We start from the raw sequence: 22,227 nt of genomic DNA on the forward strand, positions 1-22,227 counted from the left end.
ACAGCCATTATACGACTTTTTAAAAATCTAGCCACATTAAATATGACACATAGAGATCACAAAACTACTTTGAAAACACGTTTTTAAAACTCTGAAACATAAGGGATAAAGAGGCTCTTATTTTCTAATGGGGGCAAGGGGTTCCCATATTTTTGGGAAGATAAAACAGAGACCCCAGAAACAAGGCATTTTCCAAAGAACCACAGAGATGCTCATTCAGAATCCTGTACTTCTTTAACCTAAAATATTGAGATTTAAATCAACTCAGACACTATACACAATTGAGTTTCTTCTTTTATTTTATTTTTTAAAAAAGACAGATCCAGGATATTGTAAGAAATTACTAAGTTACATTTTTTAAAATCTGTCAAGTGCTACAGTAATGGAATAAATAAATAAGATTTTTTAAAGTTCAATGTTTATAGACATATTTATAAAAAAATGATTGAATTACAAGATGTTAAATAATGTTGATACACACCAGGAAGGGATATAGGCAAGGAAAGGCACATCATTTCACCACAAGAAATAAAGACCATAGTTGGAAGTTAATGACTAGCCAAAGCTTTAGGTCTTGTGGTAGTTTTCCTAGCTCCGGAGGGTCATTATGGTGGAATCTTCCTCATGGTACTGAGCTGGACTAAATAGATAGCAGTTGGAAAGTTTTATTCTGTGACCCCAAAGTAGTGTTAGAAAGAAAGCACTCTTAATAAGCCTGATGTGTGAAGAGGCAAAGAGCAAAAATCCAAAATGGTTTAGTTGTACTGAAAATCCTCCTGACATATTAAGGAGAGCTAAAAAAAATACAAAAAAAAGGTAAAGTAAAATAAGGTTAATCCTCTTGTCTGGCTGAATTGGAATTCTTGCAGTTACAAAGTTAAAATTTCAAGTAAACACTGTATTTTTCACTTCCTTTCTTGTAGACAGACAGTTTGGTTAAACAGATGCCATACTTCATCTTGAATAAAACTATATGCCAATATTTGGGGAAAAGGATCTTAGATAATCTCTTTATTTTATATAGCTTAAGTCTTTGAAAATAGCACTAATGCTCTGGCTGACTGGCTATCTACAATACCAAAGTGACCATAAGTTCTGACAACGATGAGAGGTTTTTCTCAGAGACACTAAAGAGTTTCTAGTTCAACAAAGATAGTTATTTACTGAAAAGTCTAACAGATATCAGTAGATGGGTTTGGGTCAATTTCCCACCATCAGTTTTCTTTCACAAATTTGTGCCAAGTGTCTACTCATCTCTTGCTGTCTGGACTCTGAACCTAGATTAGTTTGTTTAAAAGATGGAATCATTCAGAATAATCCATATAAATTTTAGTGGTATTAAGAAACAACTCTCTGTGTGAATAAATAGAATGGATTTTCAGGATAAAATGGCATATCCACAAAGAAAAAAATTAAATTAAAAAAATGAGAGGAAAACAAGGGGAAATATTAATATTGAAAAATAATAAAAATGGCAATTGCAAAGCAGGCAGCTTCCTACTCATGCCACACGATATGCCTTCATTAAGGTGTACTCTTTCCGGTTGGTATGAGCAGCCCAGATGAAGAGAGCAGAAGCCATGAACTGTAAGGGAGCTGAGACACAAGCCAGGCAGAAGGACCATCCAAATTCACCAGACACGTTCTCAGGCAGCTCTAGCTTTTGGTGGAGTAGCTCAATTCCAGCAACGTAACAACTCACTGAGCCCAGCGTACATAGACCTTGGAGGAAAACAAAACATAACTAGATAAGAGCATAGTAAGAGCTTTTCAGGCAAGAGGACAGAGTAACAATGTGTGAATGTTTAAGAATTACGACTCTTTGTCCCTATGGAAACAGGGAGAAGATAAAAGGTAAGTATAATGACAAGACTCACCTGCAAGGAGATGGAGAATGCCTGTGGCAATGGTGGGATACAAACTCCGGCAAATGCAAGCACAAAGTCCAATCACAGCCCCAAAGCACATTAAACCTAGACTAACAAAAGGTAAAAGGAACTGGCAACGCCAAAGATCTGATTTTGAAAAAGAGAAAAAAAGTTATGTTACCACGATTTCAGACAGTTTTTTCACAATGGTAATTTCATTCATGTACTAATTAGATCTTTTCTGAAAAAGTGAGAAAGGAGGGGCCCCTGGATGGTGCAGTCAGTTGAGCATCCCACTCTTGGTTTCTGCGCAGGTGGTGATCTCAGGGTCCTGAGATCGAACCCCGTGCTAGGCTCCACGCTCAGCAGGGAGTCTGCTTAAGATTATCTTTCTCCCTCTGCCCCCCACCCCCGGCTCATACTTCTCTCCCTTTCTCTCTCCTTAAAATCTTCTTTAAAGGGGCGCCTGGGTGGCTCAGTTGGTTAAGCGACTGCCTTCGGCTCAGGTCATGATCCTGGAGTCCCTGGATCGAGTCCCGCATCGGGCTCCCTGCTCGGCAGGGAGTCTGCTTCTCCCTCTGACCCTCCTCCCTCTCATGCTCTCTGTCTCTCATTCTCTCTCTCTCAAATAAATAAATAAAATCTTTAAAAAAAAAAAAATCTTCTTTAAAAAAGTGAGAAAAGGGGGCTCCTGGGTGGCTCAGTCGTTAAGCGTCTGCCTTCGGCTCAGGTCATGATCCCAGGGTTCTGGGATCAAGTCCCATATCGGTCTCCCTGCTCCGCAGGAAGCCTGCTTCTCCCTCTCCCACTCCCCCGTTTGCGTTCCTGCTCTCACTATGTCTCTCTCTGTCAAATAAATAAATAAAATCTTTAAAATAAAAAAAGTGAGAAAGGAATACTTTAATATTGGGGTTTCTTTTCTAAAGCACTTTATTCAAAAGGATGCTACCTGATTAAAGTAAAAGGACACTAACAGTTAACAATTACTGAGGGCTCACTGTGTGTCAGGTAGTTATACACATGCTTTGTGTATTAATCCTCCCCAAATCCCTATGAAGGAGATACTATTATTATCTCCATTTTATAAATGAGGGAACTGAGGCAAGAGGTATAAATAACTTGTACAAGGTAACACAGTATGTGGTAGAGCCAGCATTTGAAGCAAAACCTTCTGGCTCCACATACAAATGAATCTACATCCTTATAGGATCTCAAGGCAGGAATAGAAGTAAATGAATGTTGATTATAAAAGACCTGTCGAGAGAATATACATAAAGCACAAAGCGGAGGATCTCTGCACTCAATAAATGGCAGTTGTAATTATCATAAATTGCCTCAACACCATGGGAAGAAAGCTGATGGCTTTACAAAGCATCCCCTTCCATTTTTACATTATTTTAATTATTAGTAATGTATTAATATCAACTCTAAACCAAATTCTACCCTCTAGTGCTAGTTTTACCTTTTGGAACTACATGAAAGTCTTTTCTCCAACTTCCCTTCAAACTCTGTTAGTAATAAACTTCTTCTTATATATATGCAATACAAAATTAAATACCTTGAATAACACAGGTTTAACTGTGCAGGCTGACATACATGCAGATTTTTATTTTATTTTATTTATTTATTTTTTAAAGATTTATTTATTTATTTGAGAGAGCGAGAAAGTACATGAGAGGGGGGAGGGCTAGAGGGAGAAGCAGGCTCCTCGCCGAGCAGGGAGCCCGATGTGGGACTCGATCCAGGGACTCCAGGATCATGACCTGAGCCGAAGGCAGTCACTCAACCAACTGAGCCACCCAGGCGCCCATACATGCAGATTTTTAATAGAACAGTACTGTAAATGTATTTTCTCTTATGATTTTCTTAGTAACATTTTCTTTTCTCTTACTTTACATAAGAATACAGCATATAATACATATACAAAAAGTGTCTCAATTGACTGCTTTATGTTATTGGTAGGGATTCTGATCAACTGTAGGCTGTTAGTAGTTATGTTTTGGGGGAGTCAAAAGTTATATGTGGATTTTGACTGCGTGAAAGGGCCAGTGCTCCTAACCCCGACGTTATTCAAGGGTCAACTCTACTTGCCATGTATTCAGTGCTTCCTCTCATGACATGGGCATTTTATGGGCAAGCTCCAGTAAGTCTCTATGGCCTGAATATCAGGTCCAAATATGAAGACAGTATTTCCTAGGTAGTCTGACCATCGAATAGAATGCTCCTAAGAAATGCTTTCATTTGTTTTTGATATCTATACTTTTGTTATACTGTATAAAACGGGATTAACATTTTTGGTAGCCCTGACCCTTGACTCACATAGAGCTTGTAGTCAACTTTTTTCACATATCCCTATCTCAACTACAATTCCATCCTTCTAGTTCCTCAGACCAGAAACTTTAGTCATTGTTGCCCACATGCATCCCACCAGGAAATCCTAGTGAGTCTGCCTTCGAAACCTATCTAGAACGCAGCCACTGCTCAGTGCTACCACCATGATCTAAGTCACACACATCTCTCACAAGAATTAGTGCAACAGCCTTCTGAACTGAAATGCTTATCTCAAATATAGGAATGTATTATTTATCCTTATTAAATTTACTCTTTAAAAGGGCCCATTAATAACATCTTTTGGGGAGGTCTAGATTCTGTCATCCAATGTATTTGCTGCTTCTCTCAACTTCATATTTGCAATTTGGTAGGTATGTATCTAACTTTAAAATACATTATCAACAAAACAGAGTTCACTGGGAAACCATTAGAGATCTTAGTCCAAGTTGATGCAATGTACTGACTCATCTTGTTCCAATAACAGAGATCAATGAATGGCAAATTTATTTCCTTTTTCCCCCCAACTGTACTGCTGAGATCAATGTACTCACAGGTCCGAAGCAGATCAATCCCACTATTGTGGTTTCCAGGATCAACAAATTTCTCCATGAACTGCTCATTTAGCGTGAAACTCATGCATTTTGTGACATCAAATGACTCTGGAACACGAATAACAATGACTGCTTGTTGTTTTAATTATAAACATTTAACAAAAATCCCTTTCAGTAATTATTCTCTGAAATAAAAAGTGATATTGAAAGATGTTCCCAGAGGAGAGCAACCTCTTTGGCCTTGAGTGACACACCGGATTCACTGATGCCCAGTGGATGCCAGTGGTTCTCAGCAGTAGGCTTAAGACACGGGCACAAGGAAGGGAAAAAAAACAAAAAGTAGGAGCAGTAAAATGAATGAGAATAGATATGCAAGAAGACTAGGAAGGAGGAGAAGACAAAGACTTAAATAGGAACTTTGATTTTCTCTGCCAAACCTACTCCTCCAGCCATCTTCCCATCTCAGGTAATTACAATTCCATCCTTCTAGTTCCTCAGACCAGAAACTTTAGTCATTGTTGCCCACATGCATCCCACCAGGAAATCCTAGTGAGTCTGCCTTCAAAACCTATCTAGAATGCAGCCACTGCTCAGTGCTACCACCATGATCTAAGTCACAAACATCTCTCACAAGAATTAGTGCAACAGCCTCCTGGCTTCCACCTTTGTCTGCAGCCTGTTTTCAATACATCTGTCTAGGTGAGCAGATCATTTCTCCTCTGCTCAAAGCTCCACAATGCTCCATCACATTCAGAGTAAAAACCCGAAGCCCTCATCATGCCTACAGAATCCTGTAAAGTTTGCCCTACTCCCAGAGTAATTTCTGACAGCATTCTCAACTCTCCCTCTCTCCCCCTCCATTCCAGCCCAGTGGCTTCCTTGCTGGTCCTTGAATATTTCAGGCATGCCCCCACCATGAGGTCTTTGCAGTTGTTGTTCCTTCCAACTTAAAAGAGTCCCCCTGCAGTTTTCCATATAGTCACCTCCTTCACCTACATCAAGTCTTTACTAAAGTGACATCTTCTTGTTGAAGCCTATCCTGCCTACACTATTAAACATTGTAACTTATGCCCCTTGATATCCCCTTCCCTACATGTTCCAAATCCCTTTATTTTGCTGCATTTTCTCATAGCATGCGTCATCTTTTAACATACTATATAATTAACTATTGTTTATACCATTATACTCATTTATTCAGTTTACTGCCTACACCCCTTATTAGAATGTTAGCTCCCCAGGACTAAAGATATTTATATTTTTCCCTGATGTACTATATGGAATATGGAGTCATGTAATAAATATTTGTTAAATGAATGATAAATGATTGGTAAGATTCAAACATCAAGTGTTCCTATGCTCTCCTAAGTAGAACTGAACACTTTATAATTTCAACCAATCCCTTCAGCCTCACCCCCCCCACCTACTTTCTTTTTTCCATTATATAATCACGACTGTCCTTGTGATGTATGGTAATTGTTGTGCTGTGATCTGAATACAGTGCTTCCCACTAAGTGGTCAACAGAAGTAGTGGTAAATAGAAACAAATTGTAAAGTTGTTCCTTAGAGCTCTAAAGTTTCCATTTTAAGAACTGGAAATTAAAATTTTTTAATGTTAAGAATGCTTGCAAAATAAATCAGACAATTTCTTATATTTTTTTATTTCTGTAATTCATATTTTTAACCTACAAACTCTATCATAGACTCAAATATGCACAGATTTTAATGTAGAGTTGGTCAAATTATATCCTCTAAGATTTACAGGGCAAATGACAGTAACTACCAAAACACAGCTAACACAGAAAAAGACTATCAATTCATATTTGTTGGTTTGATTTGGACACTAACTCTTTTACCAGTTACCAAATATTTAGTCTTCCAAATGTACTTTTCCAATTATTTCCTCATGACATATGTGAGATTAATAAAAAGAATTTTACTGAGTAAGTACAAAGATTTAAAATGGCTTTCACGCGATAAGAACAGTAACTTATCCAACCAATATTAATGAGTATCATGGTAATTCATAGAAATTGGGTAGAGAAGGTGGAAGAGAGAGAAGAAACACATAGATTTATTTCTTTGGAGAGAAAAAACCCCACAAACCTGCTTATACATAATTGGGTCATCACCACATAACTTTGTTTATTATTGAGGAGGTAAAGTAGACAGAAGTTAAAATAAGAGAAATACCTGTCCTTTCTGGTGGACTATACCAGTGTGTGTTTTGAGGTATAGTGATACACCGTCTCCACAATCCCATTGTGCCATTAAATCGGAAAAGTGCATCATTATAAGTCTTTTCATCTGCCTCATCACTAGTGAAGTCAGTCCAGATGCTTTTGTTCAAATCACTGGAATTTTCTTGAACTGGACTTCGATATTCATACCAGAAGTCTGTGCCAATTGAGGCTGCCATGTAGATGGTGGAAATGAGGCTAAGCACACAAGCAATTACAAACGCTGTAGCAAAACGGTTATCCATTCTGGCATTCAGACTGCTCTGTTTAAAAGTTGGAGAAAGAAGAAAGTTAGACTTCAAGGACATACAGAGATTATTTTGAAAGGAATTATCTCAAAATCACCCTTTATACTATTCCCCACCCTTGACCCTTAAAGTAATGTATAATCATTAAAGAATAAAAATAAAGGCAAGCATGTTAAGTTCAAAATAAAACTCATTATCATGAAAGTACTTATTGAATGCTCACATACCCAGGATGCTACGGAGACAGAGGTCTTGTTCTCTAGTCTATCACCTGCACACTAAAACAGACAACACTGAAATGGACATACACATTACAGATACAAACAATAGACATGCTCAGAGTCAGCAGTGTACCATACAGAAATTTTTAATTACAGACTGAATTTTTATTGAAGCTGCAGAGCATTAAGTGTTCTGGGTTTGAGCGTGAAAAGGGCATGGGAAAAGCAAGCAGAGAAAATTGGCTCCTCCCAGATTCCTTTGAGGAGGAAAACCTAAAAACAAGGTTAAGTGTCAGGAGATAATGTGGAAGGCAGAGTTGAGATGTTTGTTAACCCAGACAGAAAGGTTGTTCGGGTGCGCAGAAGAGCAAAGAGAACAGTAACATAATAATGCTCGATAGCAATCTGCTCGTAATCTCTTGAAGCTAAGGAAAACTCCCCTACGCTGCCAAATTCTCCACTCCTATCCACTCTCCCCATTCCTTACACTTTTGAATCTTCTCATCTGCAAACTAAATGATTCTTCCTCAGCCAGAAAAAAACTGAATTAGGCAAAATATGAACACTCCCCAGGCGTGGACAGGGCTCAAAGGCTGTGGTAAATGGCCGCAGTAAAATGACTCAAGGCGGATCAAGCTGAGTCAAATACTGCAAGTATACACCGTAACCGTACCAAACACCTTACAAAGGCGCACGAAAACAGGCTCGCAACTGGGGTTGCTGAGTTTGGAAGACAGGAAGTGTGACACGAAGAGATCGGGGCAATTACAGTGATTAACAGTAACTCCAGAAGTTGGTTTTGTATTCTTATTTTTTCTAATCCTTTCAACCTGGTGCTCTCAAATGACCTTAAAAGGTCCCGGCACCCCGAGTGGCTGTTTGCCAGGCCGGACAACTGGCGCTGTCACCTCGCAGGGCGCACTACCGAGCCAGGGAGGTCGAGGCAAGCTGGGGCCGGGGTCGGCAGTCCTGCACCGCCGCAGGCCGGGGCCCCAGGTACCGGACCAGGCCCCTCCCCAGACCACTCGACCGAAGCAAAAACCCCGCCGCAGCGCTGCGGCTCGAAACGGGCCGGGCCCCAGCCCCTCCCGGGGAGGGGCCCCTCTTCAAACTGCTGGAAACGTCCAACGGCTACGCGACCCCCGCCCAGCGACGCCGACCCCGCTCACTCACCGCCCATCCTCCTGCTCCGCCAGCTTCACCCTCAAGCTCAGACCACAGCACCCTACTCTCCCCGCGCCTTCTCTGACGCACTTCCCTGCAGATCCCGCCCCCTCCATAACTCCCGCGCCTCCGCCTCCGCCTCCACCCGAGGCCCGGCCTAGGCCCGGAGCCGAGGGGGCTTGTGGGAGTTGTAGGAGGGACAGAGGGAAAGCTGCGGGAGGTGGCAGACGGCATTTCTGGCGCCGCGCGCGGTGCATTGTGGGGGTTGTAGTTCAACTCTGGAGGGAAAGGAGGTGCTGCGCCAAAGGGCGGTCTGGGCTGATGGAATCGTATATTTTATGAAGGAAGGAGCAGAGGTGCGCAAAGTAAGATGACCTGTCTCTGGTCACGGCTAGTCATTGATTGTTACTTATGTAACAGGTTTTCCAGTCCTGTGCTTTCCCTGTCACACACCCTACCTCTAAACATGTCAACAGCAATGGGATTATACTTTTGAAATATTAACCTATTTATTTCCTCTCTCACAACCTCACTCCCATTGAAGCAGCTAGTCTTTCTGGTTTTATTGCTTAATTTTAGACTAAGAAGGATGTGACTTGACGGTGTCCATGTAGAATGTAATGACATTGTTTGGATTTCATATAATTTATGTTAGCGGCTGCTTTTTCTTTATGAGTGATACTAATTTTCTATTTATTGGGTCGTTTCATTTTAAAATCAATTCCAGTTAATTAAAGTACTAATTTATAATAATGCTGAGGATACCAGATATGTCAAAAAACGTGAATTTTAAAAATTGTTTATGTAGTGTGAAAAACACTGAATTTGGGGGAACATGGCCTTGAGCAAATAAGGTAACGGACAGCCTCAGAATTCAAAGATGGCCATGTATTCACAGCAGTAACAGAATGACTCTAAGCCTTGAAATATTGCACAGAAATTCATTGACAGAGAGAAGAGACATCTTTGCACTAATGTGTGTGGACCCATGAACATACCCTAGGACCAGTAAATGATGGATTTCTTAACAGATACCTACAGAGACAGCTAACTCAGGGACCAGAAAAGCTCTCAAACTCTATGCCATCCCCAGATACCTTGGAATTTAGCTCAAAGTTGATATTAAATTTCCACCACCCTGACTGATTGAAGGCATGGTATCTGTTTCTCTGTAGTTACATTTCTTTTGCCTAAGTTGGCAAACTGATATTCATATCCAGTACATAAATAAAATAAGGTAATAGTCAAATATACTATTAAAATATGACTGGATTTTCATGTAGAATACCTGATCAAAGGAGAACTTTGTCAGGAACCAACTAGAGAATGTGGTGGAAGTACACAGGCAAATTGTTAATGCGCAATTTGACTCCTAAATTCGTTTATGCACCAGGAAATATCTTCCTCCATTGGCCTTCTTTAGAAATCCCCTACCTCCAGAACTACCTCTGTCATGAAATCACATGGCAAATAAACCCAGGTAAAAGGGAAATCTGAAAGAGGAAGAGGAAGACAACACCTCAATTCATAGTCAGGAAAGCGGAGCCCACGGTGAATAACTGACTTATCAAGCTTAAATAATGGGATGCACTGACTAGTTTTGTGACATTAGACAACTAAGTTAACCTCTTAAATCTCAGTTTTCTTTTCTCTAAAATATGAATGTTGATAATATTCCCTATCCCAAGTGACCATTGTGAGGATTAAATGAAAAAATGCATATAAAATGTCCAGCCCAGGGCCTGGGGCATATATTAAACAATCATTAAATTTTAGTATTTGCAAATATCTGTTGAATATCTATAATGTTTTGTTAGAGTCAGTATAAACAACATCTAAAAGTTTCTGATTCCCTTGAAGCTGGAAATAAGCCATTTATAGAGGTAGGCATCCTGCTCACTTCAGGTGGTTTTTGAACCTCTGGACCAACTGCAGTTTACTAGGAAAGACTTGCCACGACCAGATTCCCAGGCTGGACTCAGAGCATACATAAATCTTCATGATTCAGGAGGTAGGTGTTTCTGGGGAAACCTGTAAAGGAGGATGCTGCTTGCATCCATCAAGTCTGCAGAATGCTTAGAAAACACACAAGACGCATTTCGTTCACAATTTAGTATGGACCTGGAAGTGTCTGTGTGTTTGAGGTTTTGAAGATCTTGCCAGCTCAGCATGGAGGACTTGAACTGCCTCATGACACCAATACCACTTCTTATTTATCTCTGCATTTTGGGTGTTTTCTGTTTTCTGTTTTGGGTGCTTGCTTGTTGTGTCAAAATAAATCCTTAAAAATTAATGGAGTTAAATTTCTTTTTTTTTTCTAAGATTTTATTTATGTATTTGACAGAGAGAGACAGTGAGAGAGGGAACACAAGCAGGGGGAGTGGGAGAGGGAGAAGCAGGCTCCCCACTGAGCAGGGAGCCCGATGCGGGGCTCCATCCCAGGACCCTGGGATCATGACCTGAGCCAAAGGCAAACGCTTAATGGCTGAGCCACCCATTGGCTCAGCCAATGGGTGGCTCAGGTAGTGGGAAATGCTCCTGGAATTAAATTTCTGCTTCCATTCCTTACTCTGCTCTTTGGGAAACAGTAGCTGGCCTGACATATTTTCACAAGTGTTAAGGATGATTTAGTGCAACCAAGTACAGATTATGAAATTTAGATTTAAAAATAAACTTGAACTAGACCTCTGGCTTAATTTGTTAATGATGGTTCTAGTTTCACCAGGAAGGGGTTATGGTTACAGTACATTTTAAATAAACCCAATAACTGAAAATCTAAATATGCAGGTATTATAACTTGTTTATATTTTGTGTTTATGTGATGACTCCTTGTGTGAGAATTCCCCACAATACCAAATTCCCTAATGTATTTAAATATTATTTTTAATCACACATTTTTTAGAAACTAAAAATTATCTTAAGAAAGATATATCTACATTATGTTTTTCTCATATAATTTTGTCCTGGCTGTTTTCCTTATAAACTTTGGAATGCAAAAAGGAGAAAAATAGAAATATATGCAAGCTGTGGGTTCCAATCACAGCCTTCCTCAGAAAAATGTATCAATCTTTGAACTTCCTTGTACCAATTCACTATTAGGACAATGGCGAAATTAATCAAGGACAAGGCAGATAGAAGAGTGCATCTAAAATGGCTTTCCTTTTAGCAATTCCTGTCAAATGCTACACAGAGTAGCAAATTATAGTTGTTTAGATATCCATGCTTCTGAAGGACAGTGAATGGACCAAATGCCGGTGATAAGTTTAAGTTTAAACTGTCCTCTATTTTGGGCGCCTGGGTGGCTCAGATGGTTAAGCGTCTGCCTTCGGCTCAGGTCATGATCTCAGGGTCCTGGGATCGAGTCCTGCATCGGGCTCCCTGCTCCTTGGGAGCCTGCTTCTCCCTCTGCCTTTCTCTCTCGCTCTGTCTCTCATGAATAAAAAAAAAATAAAAAATAAAATAAAAAAAATAAACTGTCCTCTATTTTAATATCATCAATGTGAGTCTTTAGTAAGTGATCCTTTCTGAGTCCCAGTGTCCTCATTCATAAAATGGATAATTATGATCAGTAATATCACTTGCAGCTCTAAAATTTATGATTCATAATTCTGCTGGAAAAATAACATAACTCTAAAATATGGTTGTCATAGAGCCACATGTTTAAATTTCATTAGGAAATTCATATATTCCACACTTCCAGCCTAGGCGATGTACCAGAAGACAGAGGTAGTGGGAAATGCAGATGGATAAAGGAAAAGAGGAAGGCTCTGTGCTTCTGATTAGAAAAGATACAGCAACACAGGCCTTTGCTGTTTCAACGATAAACAGTAATCATGGAAAATGGAAGCTGTCTAAGAAGTTTGTGAAATGTCCCTATTCATTGGAAATAACAAAAAATTCAAGCATAATTCAGTCCAGATCTACAAATATTAATTGGCTATCTGTCGTATGCCAGACATTGTGCTGGGTACGGGGGACGCCAATATAAATAAACACAATTTTTGTGATCCACAACCTAAATCTAGGTTAAATCAACTATTAGGAAGAAGCCTAAAGTACATATGCCTAAAACAGGAACGTCACTTTTGTTTATGTCAATATGGGATACCAAAGGAAAGAATCTAATAATTGAAGGGGGGGAGGACCCAGATAACAGCAAATCCATGCCACTTAGTCTGACATGATATATTACTTTACATTACACTACCCTCACCAAGTAACTGCCCAAATAAAAAAAATCACTGACTCTTAGAATATAAACAGATCTGTTAAACTGGCCTGTTCAAATGATTATACCCTTTATGATACTCAAGTAAGAGAATGTTTCAAACAAATGAATATATAATCACTGACCGATAAGATCAATGAAAAACAAATACTTTGCTTCATAGTTTTTGTCACTTATTCAGGAACGTTTCAGTAGAGCATATGCATAGAGATTTCTTTCTGCTGTGCTATTTGCTATATAATCTGATTAATCCCTAACTAATATGGGGGTCAGAGTGATTGACAGGGAAAGAGCAGATGTAATACGCAATAATGCCAGTTACGGGTGGCTGTACTCACACAAAACCCTTAGCCAACCTGTGAAGCACTGTCTGCAAGTCACAGCTAAGGCTGTGTGACAGATAATATATTCACTTGAGCAGGTATCTCAGTGAACAACACCTTACTCTTTCCCTGTCTTCAACATTTGACCCAATTCTGCATATATCTCAGGAAATGAGATGTAAAATAGGGAGGGCCCAGAAGTTACATTAATTCTGAAAATTTTGTGAGCTCCAGGCTAGAAAATTGCTAAGAAGTTCAAGTTATTTTTTTATTTAAATTCAATTGGCCAACATGTAGTACATCATTCGTTTCAGATGTAGAGTTCAGTAATTCATCAGTTGCGTATAACAACCAATGCTCATCCCGTCATGTGCCCTCCTTACTGCCTACCACCAATTACCCCATCCCCCCCACTAGAAGTTTGAGTTTAGAGATGATTTGAAAAAAAGCCTAAATAATAATGAAGCATAACATATAAAGTTGGTTAAGATATATAAATTAGAACAGTGATTCTAAACTTTAGTGTGTTTAAGAATCACCTCAGAGGCTTGTTAAATATAATGTCTTGGAGTACACTCCAAATGATTCTGACTCAGTAGATCTGAGACAGGGTTCAGAAAGCTACAATTTGGGAGTCACCCCAGGTGATTCTAATGGGGAAATGTGACCTGGCATCCACCGGGTCAAAACAATGGCTTTGAGAGTCCAAAAAAGATTTCAGTTGGGTAACGCCTACGCTTGAGACAATGAAGAGATAATGGATGGTCTCTCCCTTCAATTTGCTCATGATCAGCTCAGGAGGTCAGACACCAAAACAACTAATCATGTGAAATGAGGTAATAAGAACTTAATAAGCAGTATTGTAAAAGTTCTTAGAGAACACAAATGTGGAAGAAATTATCCCTGCCAGGGATGGAAAGCATAACATATAAAGTTGAATATAAAGTATATCTATGTACCTGTATATAAAATAAAGGAAAGTTGAGCTTTTTTTTCCTGGAAAAACAATTCTTAAAAGTGGGCATATGTGTGCTGTCATTCAGTTATTAATATTTACATCTTACTCTTTTTTTTTTTTTTTGTCATCACTTTGTTCTTTCTGCCTTTTCGGAGGCTTATGATATCCAGTGTTGTTTCTGAGTTTTGGTCTTGTAATCCTCATTTTTATTTCAAAAAGCATTCAAAGTTCTAAAAATGACCATCGCTCTAAGCTTATTTAGAATGATGACTTCCCGTACTTTATCTAGTTGGCTTTTATTGTGGGTTCTGTCTTATAATAGCTTTGCACTCTGAGTTATTAAAAGCCCAGTACTAATGCTATTTGTTCCCTTTTTGCCTCAAAACAATTTGTTTTCTGACTTGGAGCCCAGGATAGTTTTGATACATGGTAGATACTCTCACATTGCAACATTCTACCACTATCATATTCCAAAGTGCCTATATTATGATAAAACAAAACACTTGGTCTACAGCTGCTTCAGAGTTTAGTGAGGAAGTCAGATTTATGTGAGATAGTTTACACCAAGCCAACAACTTCTGAATGCTGAAAGAAAATTTAAGGCCTGCAGAATAAATATAAACCAGACGTTTTCCTCTAGAGTATGAGCATGAACTTTTTTCCATTTTATGACACTTTTCTGTGGAATTCTTGAGACACAAGGAAAATAGTTATATAGAGAGACATATATAGATATGGTATTTCAATATTCTATGTTTACTCCATCAATCCTCAGCAAGTAAATACTGTCCTACTTCAAACTATTTGACAAAATGAATTATTCTATTAAATATTTAAGGCTTACTCAGTGGGAAAGATTTCCCAGAATTGTCAAAGCATTAATTAGTTTCTCTCATCTGCAGCCTATACTTAAGTAAGGATACGTCCCCCATGAACAACACAGAGCTGCCAGGGACACAAAAGGAGATGGAGTCAAGTCACAAATCAAATTCCAACTGACTTGCTGGGGCTGCCCCAGATCAAGGGATCCCTCATCCTTCCCTGCCCTAGACACACACACCTGAGACTGTGGTAACATTAGAACACATCAGGAAAAAGAGCAAGACCACTCTTTTCAATATGTTAATTATGGGAGAAATAAAAATTCAGTAGAAAGGACTTTACATGTTTAACAATGGTGTTTTTATCCACTGGCATATATTTTTTGATGCAATAGTAATATCAACCTAAAACTGGAACTTTGGCAAGGAAATGAGGTGAAGAGAAAGAGAGAAGGAAAGAACCTTGAGCTATGTGGGCCAGTGAAAAAATGGAAATAAATGGAGTTGGTTTCAGAATTTGTATTTCATTATAGTTTTCCTAATATAAAAAGGAATAGGTGAGAGAAAAATAGGATAAGATCCTTCTGATGTTAGCCTATTTCTCAAGTGTTTTGAAGGAAACCCAAATCTTTCTTTTATCATGTCTAAACCAGCAACTCCATTATAATGTCACTTACTAGAGGTCTGTCTCTTGCTAGGTCAATAATCCCCAAAGTGAAGCTCACTGATGTGTGGAGTTACTTAAAAAAAGAAAAAAAGTCATAGTTCAAAAGCTAAAAAAAATCACTGCTACGAGGTGTGAAGAAGAGAAGATCAGAGGGGACCTAGAGTCTGCTGGAGGATAGTTATTTGAAGATTAGTAGGGAGCAAATCTCCAAATCGAGGATTTTAACTCTAACAAAAGGGAACTTCATTGGTTGAATTACCATAGCAGATAAGAGCGTAAAAATAGCAATTTTTAAACCTGTGCGTGTAAGCTACATAAGTAACAAAAATGCCTACAGTTGAACCCCATTGAATACATACTTGCTAATTATACTGGACCACGAAACCAAGAGTTTTCCTAATTAATTCAAATAAACTAGCATTTCCAAAGTGCCTACCATCTGCAAGGTACTGTGCTAATGACAGTGGAAAATTTGTACACATAATAATAAGAACAGCACAAGACATGTTCCCAGTTTCTAGAGGATTTTTAAAAACTTACTGAATGTAACAGGATTAATTATGTATGAACTGAGAGAGCCAAATACGTGGAAAGAATCTCATACCATAATTGGAATCATTATGTTTGCTGCAGATGTGGACTGGTATGATTTGCAGAATTATTAATTCACTCTTTCTGCAGTGAAAGACTATTTTCCTCACTTCGATGTAAATAAAAGGACTACCTTGTCATCATCACCTTAAGATTCTAAAAGAAAGTGGTATCTTGTATGTGTAACAGAAAGTTAGATCAAAAGGATTGTCAGTGTCAGAAAAGCAAAGGATATCTTTAAAGTAGGTAAGGGAAAAAAGTTAATGTGTTTTTTTAATTTCTGGATTTAAAGAAACAAACAATATCTTCGAGACAGAAGTCAAAAAGCACCCCAGTCTCCAGGGTAAATGCAAATAAAGAAAACCACAACCACAACCACCAAACACCAATCAGGGTGGTGTTCCTTGTAGACCCTTTCTGAGGATTGGTAGAAACTGCATTTTTTTAATCTCTGTTTTTATGCTTGTCCCAAGATCTTTTAAGGGGTGGGGCAGTGCGGGTGGTGGGGAAGAGGCAGCCACTATATAAAAGAAGCCACCTTGTGATTTTGAAAATTCATACAAAAATAAAGAAATACCAGGTTTGGCAGCTGATCCTTAGCAATGGACCCAGAAGCAACCTCAGTTTATTTGGATTATTTCTATGCTACCAGCAAAAATCCTGATCTTGAGGACACCCACTCCCATGTTCCTTATACGTCGGTCTTCCTTCCAGTCTTTTACACAGCTGTGTTCCTGACTGGAGCGTTGGGGAACCTCGTCCTCATGAGTGCCTTGCATTTCAAACGGGGCAGCCGAAGACTGATTGACATCTTCATCATCAACCTGGCCGTATCTGACTTCATTTTTCTTGTCACGTTGCCTCTCTGGGTGGATAAAGAAGCATCTTTAGGACTGTGGAGGACAGGCTCCTTCCTGTGCAAAGGCAGCTCCTACATGATCTCAGTCAACATGCACTGCAGTGTCTTCTTGCTCACGTGCATGAGTGTTGACCGCTACCTGGCCATCGTGTGTCCAGCCATATCCAGGAAATTCAGGAGGAGAGACTGTGCATACGGAGTCTGCGCCAGCGTCTGGTTTATCTCCTGCCTTTTGGGTTTGCCTACTCTTCTGTCCAGGGAACTCACCCTGATTGATGATAAGCCATACTGTGCAGAGAAGAGGGCTACGTCAATGAAACTGACTTGGGCCCTGGTGGCCTTAATTTTTACCTTCTTTGTCCCTTTGGTGAGCATTGTGACCTGCTACTGTTGCATCACAAGGAAGCTGTGTGCGCATTACCAACAGTCGGGAAAACATAACAGAAAGCTGAGGAAATCCATAAAGATCATCTTGATTGTCGTGGCAGCCTTTGTCTTCTCCTGGCTGCCCTTCAATACTTTCAAGCTTCTGGCCATTGTCTCTGGGCTGCAGCAAGAAATCTACTTTTCCTCAGCTTTTCTCCGGCTGGGCATGGAGGTGAGTGGGCCTTTGGCATTTGCCAACAGCTGCGTCAACCCTTTCATTTACTATATCTTTGACAGCTACATCCGCCGGGCCATCATGCACTGCTTGTGCCCTTGCATCAAGAACTATGACTTTGGGAGCAGCACGGAGACATCAGATAGTCACCTCACTAAGGCTCTCTCCAACTTCATTCATGTAGAGGACTTTGCCAGAAGGAGGAAGAGGTCTGTGTCACTCTAAAAGGGACTGTGACATTTCAAGCTCTGTTGGTAGACTGGAGAGTTAATTTGTGTCAGCAACAAAGAAAGAGGAAAAGTATTGCTGATACATTCATAGTGTTTCGTAAATAAATATAAGGAAGAATTCATTTTTAAAGAGATGACTGAAAAGTCCCTGTGTTCATCAGTATGATCGGGTCATGTGCTGGTTTTGGGGTTTTGGGTTTTTTGCTTTTTTTTTTTTTTTTTTTTGGCTGAGTGGCCTTCTTCTTGTCAATCAAGTTCACCCAGCAAAATATGACTCTTATTGTCCTTGAACTCTGACATAAAGGCTCCTCTTGGACTCCTTTCTTCATGATTGCTTATGTACATTCAGGCCTTTTCCTCTTTCAAGAACAGTGGTATCTTGGAAGGCAGCTATGCTCACCACTATACCACCAACGCAAGAACAGTGGTATCTTGATCTACACCACCCTTCATATTGGGCTCCAGTTGGACTACATCTAAAAGATTCTGCCCACTTTCATCTGGTGAGAAATGTGGTAACATGCAGGTAGCAAAAAATATACCTGTGCCCTGTAATTAATTGTTACTGAGGAACAAAGTAAGAGTCTGGCCTTAATCTTTAAAAGTTCATATAGTGATTCTTTACTGTCTTCCAATGTTATCTTTCACCCTTTGCCATTCACAATGACTTTGGACTGGCAAAAAAACTCATGGGGATAAAATCATTCTGTATTGTGTTTATGATTCAGGACTTACTTTATCACCTGATCTTCTAGAGTATCTTAAAAAGGCAGCATTGGGCAAAGTTTGACTTTTATTTTCCTTGTAAGATATATTGGTAAAAATGTATCTCATTATAATGGTATAGTAGTTATTTTTCAGTAAGGTTTTACTATGCTCTTTTGTTTTCATTGACTTCATAAGTTAGGATATGACTTTGCTTTAATTACATGTTTTTAATTACCCAGTTATTTAGCAAATGAAAATGTTACTACTAATATAATTGGAGATCATCAAATGCTTAGCTACAGCATCATGTGGATTATCACTTTGTATTTTAATTAAAATGTTAATGCTACATATTCCCTATGGCATCATTTGCTTGGTGTATATAATTTCAAGACTTGATTCAGTAATATAGGAAGACAGGATTCTCTGTATTCAGCTGAAGTTAAAAATCCATAATGAAGAAGTTACTGGTATTTTATATATACACATTTTTCCAAACCCAGAGACTTTCCTGAATTCTTTCACCTAATAAATATTTATTAAGTCTATTTGTACCTATATTCCCTTCAAAGACTTTGACGTGAAAAACGTAATTAGCGACAACCACAAAAGGCTTTGCTACAGAAAACATACTATTGTAAACATCTTTTGATTCAAGAGAAAGTGGGTTATGTTTTGACCCTCAGTGTTGACTCAAATAAATTACTATTTTACTTCTAAATATTAGGTTTGAAAATCAGAGAAAGCTTAGAATCTTCAGCGATCAAGTAATTCAAGTTCATCCCATGTATCTTTCACATTAAGTGAAATCTCAAATATTGGGCATATTCTTATAATCTATTTGGAAGTTGAAAATATAGTTTTTGGTTTTATAAATGGTTAATTTGTTAATTTCTCTTAAACTTTTATTAAATAAAAATATAATTTCCTTATTTAGGTGTTCTATATTATATTCGTTTCTATCAACACATTGCTATTAATATTGATATCATAACAGCCCTTTAATACTTTGTCATAGATATAGAATAAAGGACTATAAATCATAAGAAGTAAGTTTTCTTGGAAAACTTCAAAACTGAATTCAAAACAAATAGATCTCCAAACGTTAAACAGAAACAAAATATAGAAGGTAGAAGACATCTGCTTTTTAAAAGCAAATCAGCAAAAGCACTATTACTAATCAGGAAAATAAGTGTCCTTCAGAAATGCTACTTTAAAAAAATAGCTCAATCAATCAGGTAAAGTATTTGTTAGGAAAAGAAAAAGAATTTGGGTTTTTTTAGTTTCAGCTTCCTCCTTAATGTTGGGTCATTGAACAAATCATTTTAATCTTTCATACCTAAGGGTAGTTGGTAATATCTATGTCTATAGAATTCTCAAGGGTATTATAAGACTCATAAATATAAAGGTTTTTTAAAATCTTGAGTTAAAAATTATTATGTAAAGCTATTGGGTTTCTACTATTAATTTTTTTAATTGACTGTTGTTTTAAAATTTCCAAACTAGAAGGGTTCCTGGGTGGCTCAGTCGGTTGAGTGTCTGCCTTCAGGTCAGGTCATGATCTAGGGGTCCTGGGATCAGGCCCAGGGTTGGGCTCCTGCTCAGCAGGGAGTCTGCTTCTCCCTCTCCCTCTCCCCCCTCGCTACCCCTCCCCAAGTCCCCTGCTCCTGTGTATACACTCTCTCTCTCAAATAAATAAATAAAATCTTAAAATTAAAATAAAATAAAATTTCCAAACTGGAATATCAAGTGACAATCACTCTCATTTAACAAATATTAAGAATCTGTCTTACTTCTGTTTCATCCCTTTAGTTTTTTCTGGGAATATGTAAAATAACATTGGAGAAAAATATATTATTGTATTTTTAAAAAATTTTTTTAATTAACATATAATGTATTATTTGTTTCAGGGGTATAGGTCTGTGATTCATCAGTCTTACACAATTCACAGCGCTCACCATAGTACTTACCCTCCTCAGTGTACTTTTTAATACCTTAAGTAGATAACGCTAATTTTGTACGTTAGAAAATCTTAGTATATTGTATATTCATAATGCTCCAATTATGGAAGAAAAAATAGACATAATTTTACAGAGAGAATAACCCTGATAGTAAAAAGTTCAAAACTTGATTAACTTGGTGTGTCATTATGGATTCCTCTGGTAGGAAATGAAAGTTACATTATAATAGCATTAAAAGGTTTATTATAAATATACGGTTAGATCCCATTTTACATATTTTTAAACCATGATATTTCCACATTTTTAATACAAATTTATTTATATACACATATACATTCAGATACATGTAGAAACATAGCTTATCAAGATCTTTATTACCTCAAACTACTCTGAGGGCTACTTGGGGGTAATTTCATGTCATTATTAAAACAAATCAATACACATTGCCATGAATTTTTTTAGAAAATTAATCTGATATCCTAACAATCATGCTTTGCCAGTTATATCTAAAGTTAGAAAAACAAAATAAAACTTAATAAGAGTAAATATATGAGGAAATCACTGCAGAGTAACTTTATTTGTTGTCATTTGTCTAAGTGGTCCAAAGCTACTGCCAGGACTTTAATGACAAATATAAAAGGATAGTCATCTCCCAAGCATTTCTCAAGCAATTTTTCTTGAACTTACCGCAGAAAAGCTCTCCAAGAAAGTCTGTACCAGGTGTCATCAAATAACTTATAATTAATTTTAAAATCGATGTGCTCAAGGTGCACACAGTCGCAAACACACATTTACTCCATTTAGGCCATACTGACTTAAAACTGATCTGATGTTTCTGGGAGTCCCATAATTTGTCCACTCTAACAAGTCAAAATCACCTCTGAGTGAGACTAACACTAGTGAGAGTAACAGTCTTAAAGGAAATTTATGTGCGTGACTGACGGTGGAATATTACTAGGGGTCACAAGTTAGTTTTTAAATAGATGCAGAAATGCACAGGATGATGGTGAGCTGAGTGAAAGAACTCTTCTCCTATGATTCATCTTGACTCTATACCCCCTGGCAATCTCAAAAGTGAGAAATGACTTGTCAGGTGTGCATGCCACAATGAACAGTGTCTGTGTTCCTGCAGAGCTCATTCAAAGAAGTTAAGCAATATTAAAACAATTACAAATTGACCTGTAACAGAGACACTGGTATAGCCCGCTAGCAAGATAATGGCCTCCAGCACCATGAGAGATAGAAGTGCGAGGAGAAAAAGCAGGAGGATAATCCAACCATCAGAATATCTGTAAACGGTTATTGGATTTTGCCTTCCGCAGAGATTGGTATGGATTGGACTGTCCTCTGCAAATGCCGGTTCTTGTTTTAAATTCTTTTCTTTGAGCCAACATTCTTTGTTTTTATCAAGTCTCTGAGTAAACAATTATGACTAGACTTTATATATGTGTACAGGGAAAAACAGTAGTACCAGTGACCTGATTATATACTGCTGATATAAAAATCCTCCTTAGAATGAGTTACTCTTGTCGGTTCTTGTTGTCGTTGTCATCTCCTTAGAAGAGTTACATTTCTTTTTTTTTTTTTTTTAAGATTTTATTTATTTATTTGACAGAGAGAGACACAGCGAGAGAGGGAACACAAGCAGAGGGAGTGGGAG

General features: G+C 38.3%; 2 protein-coding genes across 3 annotated transcripts; one reads left to right on the plus strand and one right to left on the minus strand.

Moving 5' to 3' along the window:
- Positions 1 to 281: 281 nt before the first annotated feature.
- On the minus strand, positions 282 to 8,786 carry CLDND1 (claudin domain containing 1). Of its 2 annotated transcripts, none has more exons than XM_045902712.3 (5): positions 8,630 to 8,786; positions 6,941 to 7,250; positions 4,751 to 4,858; positions 1,878 to 2,015; positions 282 to 1,722 (listed from the first exon to the last, which is right to left on the minus strand). In XM_045902712.3, exons 2-5 carry the CDS (start codon positions 7,230 to 7,232, stop codon positions 1,502 to 1,504), a joined length of 759 nt encoding a protein of 252 aa, XP_045758668.1. In that variant the 5' UTR covers positions 7,233 to 7,250; positions 8,630 to 8,786; the 3' UTR covers positions 282 to 1,501. The 2 variants fall into 2 exon arrangements, with proteins under 2 accessions (XP_045758668.1, XP_045758667.1); XM_045902711.3 differs by lacking the exon at positions 8,630 to 8,786 and adding an exon at positions 7,463 to 7,528.
- Positions 8,787 to 16,810: 8,024 nt separating this feature from the next.
- Positions 16,811 to 18,031, plus strand: GPR15 (G protein-coupled receptor 15). The gene has a single exon (XM_045863635.1). The coding sequence runs from the start codon at positions 16,811 to 16,813 to the stop codon at positions 17,891 to 17,893; it is 1,083 nt and encodes a 360-aa protein (XP_045719591.1). The 3' UTR covers positions 17,894 to 18,031.
- The last annotated feature ends 4,196 nt before the right edge of the window (positions 18,032 to 22,227 follow it).

This window comes from Mirounga angustirostris, unplaced genomic scaffold (assembly GCF_029215605.1).
Source record: "Mirounga angustirostris isolate CCGP_5_RB_7025 unplaced genomic scaffold, mMirAng1.0.hap1 SCAF_1, whole genome shotgun sequence".
In the NCBI taxonomy this organism is placed as follows: Eukaryota; Metazoa; Chordata; class Mammalia; order Carnivora; family Phocidae; genus Mirounga; species Mirounga angustirostris.

What these genes read in the sequence shown, in the direction of transcription:
- CLDND1 (XM_045902712.3), bottom strand. Translation starts at nt 7,232, where the DNA reads ATGGATAACCGTTTTGCTACAGCGTTTGTAATTGCTTGTGTGCTTAGC. An exon ending in TAGTCCACCAGAAAGGACAG is followed by an intron (nt 4,859 to 6,940) that starts GTATTTCTCTTA and finishes TTCGTGTTCCAG; the next exon opens with AGTCATTTGATGTCACAAAA. An exon ending in GATTGATCTGCTTCGGACCT is followed by an intron (nt 2,016 to 4,750) that starts GTGAGTACATTG and finishes TTTCAAAATCAG; the next exon opens with ATCTTTGGCGTTGCCAGTTC.
- GPR15 (XM_045863635.1), top strand. Translation starts at nt 16,811, where the DNA reads ATGGACCCAGAAGCAACCTCAGTTTATTTGGATTATTTCTATGCTACC.